Source organism: Vigna unguiculata, chromosome 9 (genome assembly GCF_037176805.1).
Source record: "Vigna unguiculata cultivar grain cowpea cultivar isolate G323 ecotype 2 chromosome 9, ASM3717680v1, whole genome shotgun sequence".
Classification (NCBI taxonomy): Eukaryota; Viridiplantae; Streptophyta; class Magnoliopsida; order Fabales; family Fabaceae; genus Vigna; species Vigna unguiculata.
In genome coordinates this window covers 13,964,149-13,974,405 of record NC_140800.1, presented here as the reverse complement: position 1 = coordinate 13,974,405, position 10,257 = coordinate 13,964,149, and the positions used below count along the sequence as shown (strand labels likewise).

The 10,257-nt window shown below is 32.0% G+C and overlaps 1 protein-coding gene across 1 annotated transcript; it reads right to left on the bottom strand.

The window, feature by feature from the left end:
- Positions 1-2,325: 2,325 nt before the first annotated feature.
- Positions 2,326-4,018, bottom strand: LOC114195956 (uncharacterized). Its single transcript, XM_028086410.2, has one exon. The coding sequence runs from the start codon at positions 3,668-3,670 to the stop codon at positions 2,696-2,698; it is 975 nt and encodes a 324-aa protein (XP_027942211.1). The 5' UTR covers positions 3,671-4,018; the 3' UTR covers positions 2,326-2,695.
- Between the last annotated feature and the right edge of the window lie 6,239 nt (positions 4,019-10,257).

Below are 10,257 nucleotides of genomic sequence, written 5' to 3'. Positions count from 1 at the left end.
TGCAGAGCAATAGACATTACCACACACAAGGTTAGTCCATTAATACCTTTAGTCAAGATAAAACCCCTAGGTTAGGACCTCCTGTTCCTCTTACCACATACCACATTCCTCTCTACTTAAGAATTTGAATGACTATTAGAGCGTCATGATAACTTCAAACTGGGCCCCTACATCAATACTACACTACACAATCCAATACTAATTCTCCCTAAATTAATATCAACAAATTTTGATTCATCAATCATAACTACTAAGTTATTAAAGTAAATCAGTCAACATTTTCTTAGTTTTGATCCACTCGCTTAGCGAACATGTCTTCTCGTTGGATGAAAAATACCTTTTCGAACAACGACAAATTTCTCGCCCAATGAGTGTATCATTGAGACTCTAGAGGAGAAAATATCCCTCAGTAATTTTCCTAGCGAGTAATTGCTCGTCTAGTGAATCTCAAGTCAGTGAGCCCCTAACTTAGAGTTCGTCCAACGAGTAAATGCTCGCCCAACGACTTTCAAGATAGTGATTCCTTAACTTAAAATTTGCCCAGCGAGTAATTGCTCGCCCAACGAGTCTCAAGTCTTTGAGTCTCAAGTCTCTGTGCCTAACCTCTGACTTAGAGTTTGCCCAACGAGTATGGATAATTCTGTAGAATCTGATTTCTGCAAAATTTGATTTTTGTATAATTATGCATTCTCAAAGCTAGTCTAGACAACCTAAAAACCTTTATAGATGCTAGGCACAAATCAAACTTAAGTTTATCAAAAACATCAATACCAATTGACCTCAATTGCAATACTAAACCTCAACATTTCTATATGAACATAATTTAAACACTGAGATTCCATAACTTTCACATATCACAAACCATTCTACATCTCAGATACAAAAGCCAATCATAGTATAATCATACAATCTATAATTCTAACATGTTTATAACTTAAAAAATAATGAAATTAGCTTTCATTACTTGTGAGACAATTGATATAACTCAAAAAGAGTACCAAAACCTCCTTCAAAGTTATAGAGCTCACAACTCAACCTAGGAACAACATAAACATGATTAGGAACATCATTAGAACCACTGATCGGTGAAAAACACAGAGGAAGCTCAAATGACACATGCGAACTAAAATTTTCCACATGCATAGAATTCAAAACTAAACAAGAGAAAATGGTAGAAAATCAACTTACTCAATTTGAGAAATTGATCAAACAGAATTAAAGAGCTCGCACTATAAGAAAACTCCTAAATAGTAATCAATTTTAGTGACCAATAATTGTTAGTAACTATAGTGACTAATTTAAATATCAATTTACAAAACTAAAAATTATTGGTTACTAAAATAGTCACTATTATGAATAAAAAATTATAATTGATCACAAAATTGGTCTTTAAAATTAGCTATCAAGGTTTTGACTACCAAATGAATTAGTTTCTAAATTAGTCTCTAATTAATTAGTAACTAATTATTATTATTTATTCATAATAGAGACTATTTTAGTAATCAAATAATTTTTAGTTTTGTAAATTGATATCTAAATTGGCCGCTATAGTGACTAACTATTTTTTGTTTCTAAAATTGGTTTCTAATTGAGAATTTTCTTATAGTGTTACATTAGGGATCACCGTAACGGTCTCCGATCTTCAAATAGATGAATAAAGAAGTAAGAAATCTAGAGAAGAAAGACAGAGTTCTAGAGGAAATATTTTAAAGAGATAAGGTATTTATAACTAATGAAATTCGTTTATAAGATTTCTATTTATACTTTAATATTTTAATATTAAAATAATCAATTATTCACTCTTTTAAGCACTTTACAAATTCTAAATTACCTTTTTTCTTCTAAATTCTCACAATTACTATAATATTTTATAATAATATTTAAATATTTAATTTATTTATTTATCAAATTATATAAATTAATATTTTAATTTTTAACTACTATATTTATATAAATATTACATAGTTTATAGTGTTAAAAAAATAATAAATCAAATTAATCAACTTAGTAATATTATAATAAATAAAAAATAATATCTTTAAATTAGTTAACTTACTAACTCATCATTATCTGTAATGAATCAAATTAAATTATAAATTTTTTATTTAAAGAAACAAATCAAATTGATATGACTATTTTTATCATATGTAAATAGCTTTCCATACAGTAAAATTCAATCTAAATGTTAATTGTTATTGAATAAGTAGAGAGTAATAGTAAGTTTTTCCTTGGTGGTATACGCATCTACATCATCACCAAACACCCATTCTTCACGGGAAATGAGTCACATGCAAGAGCTTTTCATGGCCAAATACAGACATCCACTTCAATAATCTATTCTCTATATTTATGTTATATATAACCTTTACAATTTAATAATTAAAAAAAAAAACATAATGCAAATTTCATATTTCATATACATAGCTCTGTTCTCAAGATGAGATGAAGAGAGAGAAATTCCAAAGCAGTAGATGACAGATGTAGATAGACGTGGACGCATGCAGAATTATTGGGCATGTGTCTCTGATTCAATCCCTTTTGTCCATTATGCACAATTCTTCATCCCCAGCTGTAACTAACTTCCCAAAACCTCTCTCTCTCTCTGGCCCCACCACCCTCTTCTCTCTCTCTCTCTTTCAAGTTTCAACTCTCACCATTTTTTCATCAACATTTCCATATACTCGCCATTTTTTCACTACTCAACCTTCCAAGCATATAGAAACAAACAAAACTCTGATGATTCGTTCACACTGAACCCCTCCAAGGATCCAGAGCTCCCCGTTTGAGTCGATAATGGTGTGGATGTTGACGACAACGATAACGGTGGCGAAGATGATGACACAGACATGGTCGACATGGACGATAAAACAGGCTTAAAAATGAACAAAGCGTGTTTCAAACCAGGACTAAAGAGCCAATCGTGCACATCCCAATACACTTCCACTCTCATCTTCTTCAGATGAATCGATTCGTTCCCTCTGAACTTCCACTGCAAGTGCTTCACGTGGATCATCACGTGCCCGTCCAATCTTATCTCCATCTCCGGCTGAACTTGAACCCCACTTGACGCCGATTCCCCTCCAATGTTGCTTTTGTTCTTGCACTCGATTGAGATCTCATGCCACCTACCCTTCTCCTCAAACTTCGCTCTTGTTGAGAACTTTCTCTTCCCAAATATGTGCTCTTTTTTCGAAACCAGAATCGGGTCGATCAGTGCCGGTCTGCACCCGGTTCTTCTGTACGCTTCTTTCCTCAAATCACCCACCAGGAGCACCACCTCTTGCTCGCACACCACCGCAACGTAGTACTCCGAGCTTGGCTCCGTCTCGCCGTTGAATTTCGCAGCCTTAAGGTCCCAGAAAACGTCAACGGCTTTGTTACCGTGTACGAGGAAGCGCTTGGAACCTTGTTTTCTCCAAAAGTACCATGGTTTGAGCTCCACCTTGCAGCTGTACTGTGCCTCCCCCTCTGGTCCTTCCACCGAGACTGAGAGGCCGTGGAGCATCAGGTTTTTGCACCATGTGATGGTGATCAAGCGGCAGTGGTCAGCAATCTTTGTTCTGTACACGGACATGTGCACGCTCTGGCCTGAACGCGTCACGGTTGTGTGATCATCGCTTGATTTCAAAGCAGAAGAGAAGCAAGCTGGAATCCCAATTGCGTCTTGCATTGTTGTTGGCGATCAACTCTTCTGATGAAACAATCTTGATGAATGAACTTTGAGAACACAATGTGAACGCTGAGTGATTCTTACATGGAAAAGTTGAAAAAGTGAAGGCAGGTAGGTATTTGGTGTGTGAAGGAGAGATCTGAGTGAGAAGAAGGTGTGTGAAAGGAAGATGGTGGCAGAAAGTGTTTTAATGGAGTTTGGAAAGAAAAATATATATTTCTGAACTGGCTGGCATATGCACTGGCAGTGAGTGAGAGTTAAAGGGAACAACCCTTTTAATATTATGCACAACTCTCAATAATCTCTCTTACCTGTTTCCTCTTCAAATTTTATTTTGCTTCCAACCTCCATAATAGTTAATTAAGAAAGAAAGAAAGAAAGAATAAACTATGGATAATAATTTTCTGGTTTTTAGTGATTTATAAAGTTTTCACATTTCATCCCAAACAATTCAAAGGAATATTACCTTTTTTAAAAGAAAATAGTGTGCGTGGGTGGTACCTATGTATTAATGTAGCTGAAATTTGTAGTTTTCGGTGATTATAGTAAATTTTTACATCATATTAATTCAATGCCATCAAATTTTCCTCAAATATTTATTTTATTTTGGAGGAGGAAGTGTTGGTAAACCGATTTCAGCGGCGTTGAACAAATTTTAAAATCAATATAGGAAAATAAAAAGATCAAGGACAAATTAAGTATATAGTTTCAAAGAGTTCACCAGCAAATTAATTTAACTTTTTGTTTAACCTAAGTGATTTTTATTAATTAGGTATATTAAAAGCGTGTACTTCTAGCTGAGTTAGAAGCAAAAATGTCGTTTTTCATCATATTAAGGACATGGCTGTTGAATTGTAATCAATTATCCTCTCTATTCATGAAAAAAGGATTTTTTTTTTCTTTTACTGTTTAAATTGAATTCTTTCCGAAGTTATCATTTTCGACTCTCATTTTCATTTTTTTTTTCTTTTTAGAATCTGATCACATTCTTCAATAGTGAAAATGTTATGATAACTTTTAATCAAGTCAAACTTTAAACATAATAAGTTTTTATTCACGTAAAACTTTTTATTATTATTTTGTCATCTCAACTTATTAACCATTTACTACAATTTTGTTATATTTTTGCTTTATGTCTCTGGATTTTGAGTAAATTCATGTTTAAAGTAAGATTTTCTTTGGAATAAAAGATATTACAAGCAAGGGAAAATATTTGTCTTATACAAAAATCTTAGGATAGATGATTGAATAAGGTGGTGTGGTCACAATGTTTATAAAATATTTATAAAAGCATGTGCATTGTCTGAACTTGTTTTTAATTTTTGAGTTCAAGATGAAATTTGCATAGTTTGAAGGAATAAAATGTGTTGTTTCTTGTCACTCTTGTGTTAGATTATTTACATTTGAGATAACTTAATTCAAGTTGTTATGAAGCAAAATAACACTACAAAAAAATCTTCGATTAATGACCAATTTTAGTGATAAAAAATAATTAGTCACTATAGTGACCAATTTAGACACCGATTTATAAACTAAAAATTATTGGTAACTAAAATAGTTTCAAAAAATTATAATTTGTCTCTAAACTGATAACTAAAATAGTTTGTATTATGAATTGATCTCAAAATTGGTCACTAACATTAGCTACCTAGGTTTTCACTACTAAAAGATTTGGTCTCTAAATTAGTCTCTAATTAAGAAATTAGTTTTTTAATTGGTCTCTAAAATATTTTTCATTTATAAAATTGATCATTATTTGATAGTTTTCTTGTAATGTATTCAATTTTAATTCATGAGCCCGCAAAAAGAAATACATGTTTGAGAAATACATGTTTGCAAAAAGAAATATAATGTTATTTATGCATGACCTTAGATTTTCCCTCAAGCAAAGATTTTCACTAAAACTAAAATAGAATAGAGATCCAAACATTACTCTCAATTATATTTTCTCTCAAGCGAAGAAAAAATAAAGCTCAAAAATCAACCTTTGTTTTCAGTCCTATTTTTACTCATGCAAAGAGTTGTACACTTAAGTAAAAATAGCATTGTAACTGAATTCCTGTTTTTCCCATATTTTTGCTCAAGCAAAAATTATTTTTCTCAAATGAGTCAATTTTTGCTTAAACTAGTTTTTTTTTTCTTTTTTTCTCTTCTTGTCTCTTTAATTAATTATATTTGAACATTTATTATAAATATAAAATGAATGTTAGTTTGCATATTTAATTAATTTGTACATTTATTTAAAGGGATTATATTATATGGAATGATTATTGAGAATTATAAGACTTGAATGAATGTGAGGTAACATCACAAATATGCGACATTATTTATTTTTTGTATTAAGTGTTGACACTTATCTGGTTATAACAAAGATCATCATCATGTATTATTGATGATCTAAGTCATACTAAAGTCTTGTTTGTTTCTACCTATTTAATATAGCAGAAGATGGAATGCATGTGAGTCTTGTGTTTGTATCAACTGATTGGGAGGATTTGCAGAGATGAATTTGAGGAGTGTGGGAGAGAGAGAGTGAGGACAATTGGGTGGAAAGTCAACTCACTCCCAACATAATTACCATGTTGTCCTTATGCTTTGTCACTTTTTCACTTTTTGAGGATTCTTTATTTAAATTAATTCCCAAACTTTTACTTCATCTTAATATCTAAAAATCATAGTTTAATTTAATATATTTGTATCAATATTATATTTTTCAGTTTAAATATATTTCATAATAATATAATTTACACTATTTACAATTGAATTTAAATTATTTTTATATACAAGCGTAAAATGGTAATCTTTCCTTTTAGTTTCAATTAAATTATTTTTTAATCTATCACACTTATCACATTACTCACTAATTTTCATAAACTTTCCTTTCATTTTCTTTCAAATCTCACAATATTTTCCTTAATCCAAACATATATTATGTTTAGTTGTAAATTTAGGTATTGGCTTAAATAAAATGTTAGTATTTGCTGGGACATGCTTAGTATGAGTCTTCTAGAATTTGTAAGTTGATATTTCGCTTCTTGAATATGTTTTATGTATAAATTCATGTGTGGTATTTGTTTAATAATTTTTTCTTTATCATATATGTTTTTTAATTGAAAAATTTATTTTAGTAACTTATCCTTGTATGTGTTGTGTCTTACTATAATTGTACTAACATAAACAAGTATAGGTAAAACTGTAGGAGTAAGGGATTAAAATATATTTGAAGTATTTTTTTCAACATTTGTATTTACATACATATAGTTTATGTATGATTAATTTGTATATTAAAAGGCCATATAGTTTAGTTTTGTTAGGGTGTTACCAACTTAAACAAATATTTTATTTTTCATACTTTAAAAACATTTTGTAAAGCTGAAATTCTTATAACTACGATTGTTGGAATCCATAATCAAGGACAAAAGGCTGTGAAGGAAAGAAAGAAGAAAAGTAGTGGAACCACATTAGAGAAAGAAGATAATACAAGATAATATGAAGGAGAGGGAAGAGAAATATTATTATATATTAACCACACATTAAGCCATTAACGTACATAGGTATAGATCGAACAATTTGTTCTATAACAAAAAAGGAAGTACATCAATAGAAAAACAACAAGTAGAGGAAAAAGGCTAAGTGAAAAAGAAGGGCGCCGTAGCAAGAGAAGGTAGAAAGACAAAGAAAATAGCAAGACAAGTTGGGAATAAATATTTCACATTCACAGCTTAGAGTGGAGATTTTGAAAGGATTGAGGAGGTAGAGACTTGGTAAGTATATTTGTTTCTTAGTTGTTGGACATAATGGGAAGAAGCTTGAGAAGGCCAACATTAAGCTTTTTCTCAAACTATGTGGTAATTGATCTCGATATGCTTGGTACATTGGTGGAAGACTTTATTTAAGGCTATTTGGATGGCAAAATTATTGTCGCAATAGAGAAGCACCAGACTATGGAAAGAGATCTTGAAGTCTTGGAGAAGATATGTGAGCCACTAAAGCTCAAATGTGGTGGAGGTGAGGGCACAACATTCTACTTTAGAAGAACTTCTGGAAATAATTTGCTACTTCTTCGACTTCCAAGAGACAAGGGAATTTCCAAGGTAGATGGAGAAGCCAATGATGCTTTTTCTGGTTTGTGGAGATGTAGCCCAATCTGAATCGTTATATGCTTTGAGTTGTAAACTATTGTTGTTGTGGAAAAAACACCATTCCCAAGGGAAACTTTGAGATACTGAAGAATATGATTCATTATTTGTTAATGTAGATCAATAGGATGTGAGACAAATTGACTAAGGTAGTTGACAAAGAAAGTGATGCCAGAATGTGTGTTGGTCAAATAAATGAGTCTTCCAATGAGATGACAATAGAAGGAAGAATCATGAATATTCAAAGATTAAGCAGTGCCAAGGTTTTTCGTGTGGAATGAAGGATCCATAGGAGTATATGTTGGGGCACAATTAAGTATGCCAACTTCTTGTAACCAATCAAGTGTATATTTTCTTTGGCTGAGGTGAATGCCCGTTTTGATGCATGTAACTTCGAGGCCAAGGAAGTAAGTGAGATCACCTAATATTTTGATGCAAAAGTGTTGATGCAAGAGTAGAATAATAAAGTGATTATTTTCATGTTTCAAGAACAAGGAACGATCATTAGAAGGGTACTTAGTTTGTAAAAATTTCAAAACGTTCATTAGACGGGTGTCCCAATCTTGAGTGTCAAATGTTGATGTTATTAACAATACAATTGGAAGTAGGGTTGTCATGAAATTTAACATCATCCAAGACATATGAACCAAATTTCAATCTAGCTAAACCAATCTTCCTTTTGGTCTTGGTATCCTATATGACACATTTGTCAAGGGAAAAAGTTAGATTGCATAGCAATGATAAAATCAGTAAGATTATAGATGTTACAGGTCCAAGTAGAGGGAAAAACTTTAGGAAGAGAGATAAAGTGGATGTTACAAGTAGGATTATGGTGTGACATGATTGAGCCATCTTGGTTTATTTATGCATGAGAGTTGTTGATGTTTGAGTGTTTAAAAAGACCAGCTAGAATATGATATTTTTGTGGATAGATTTTGATATCTATGGCTTCACCAAGGGTATGATCTTTTGTAACCAATGTGAAACTTGTGGCCTGGCGAATATCCATGCTTTTTATAGCAGATATCTATGGTGTGTCCTATTTGTCCATTAAAATTTTTTGGTGTTTTGTCCTTTAGATCCTTTTCTTTCTAAGTTGGGATAACCATGTTTTCGGTAGCATACTGATTTGGTATGCCTAAGTCTACCACAATATGTGCAGTTGTTCAAAGCAGTGGCATTAATTATAGGAGCCATAAAACCTGAACTAATAGAAATGGTATAGATATCTTGATTGTTGCTTCTGACATTGGCAGTGAGGTGATTGCTTGAAAGTTGTCTCTCCATCTGAACCACGAGAGAGAATATTTTGTTGATCGATGATATGGGTCCATGAGTAAGACATGAGACTTGATATTGCTAAATTGATTGTTTAGGCCACGTAAGAACTGCATGGCTTGGTCTTCTCTCTTTCTTTGGTTGATGGTGGATGAAACATTGGAAGAACACTTAGTCTTGTAAACACATGTAGGTTATAGTCTGAAGTTGTCAAACTTATCCCATATTATCCTCAATCTTGTGAAGTACTATGAGATAATAAGGTCTCTTTGACTCAAAGTAGCAGCCTTCATCTATAGATCAAAAATTTGAGAACAACTGCTTTAAGAAAAATGACTCTTTAAATCATTCTAAATGTCAAGAGCATTTTCCATCCAAATCATGCTTTAGCGGATAGAAGTGGAAACCAAATGGACCAACCAAGATGTAACCATGTTGTTGCATCTTTTCTATGAAGAAAGGTAAGATTTTTCTTGTTAGGTAGAGGAGTAGTTCCTAGAATGAATTCAATCTTGTTCTTGGTGTTTTCATTAAAAATAGGCGAGACTAGAGGGATGGTTGGGTTTTCATTAGGGTGTAAGTACAAGAAGTTGTGCATGGTTTGTTCCTCGACCATCCTGAAAAGAAGAAAAAGAAAGACAAAAGCTAAGCAAGAAAAGGAATGAGAGTGAGAGTAGCGCAATAGAGCTCTTAAAAAATGAGTTCTATATAGGAAAGAGTTGTATAGGAAAGAAAGAAGAAAATTAGTAAGCCACAATAGAGAAAGAAGATAATACAATATAATGTGAAGGAAAAGGGAAGAGAAATATTGTTGGCACAAGCAAGCTTGAAGCAAAGAATTGATAAAGCTTTGTGCATGAAGATTATAAGTGTTTGATGAAGATTGATGAAGATCCACTTGAAGATTAAGTTTTAGTGTGTTAAATCTAAAAATAGAATGTTAAATGTAATGTTTTGTTGTTATATCATGTTGGTAGGTTATATGACATAGGTTAGATGTCTTGTGTGCCTTAGTGTGTCTCTTTTAATCTGTTAAAATGGGTTTTAATAGGTTAAAATGCTTGTAGTATATAATTTCTGGTATGAATGCATTCAGTCAATTAAATTATTTTTCAATCGACTGATTTCACTTAACTTAAGTGAAATTAGTTGGCTGTACAGAAAATTATA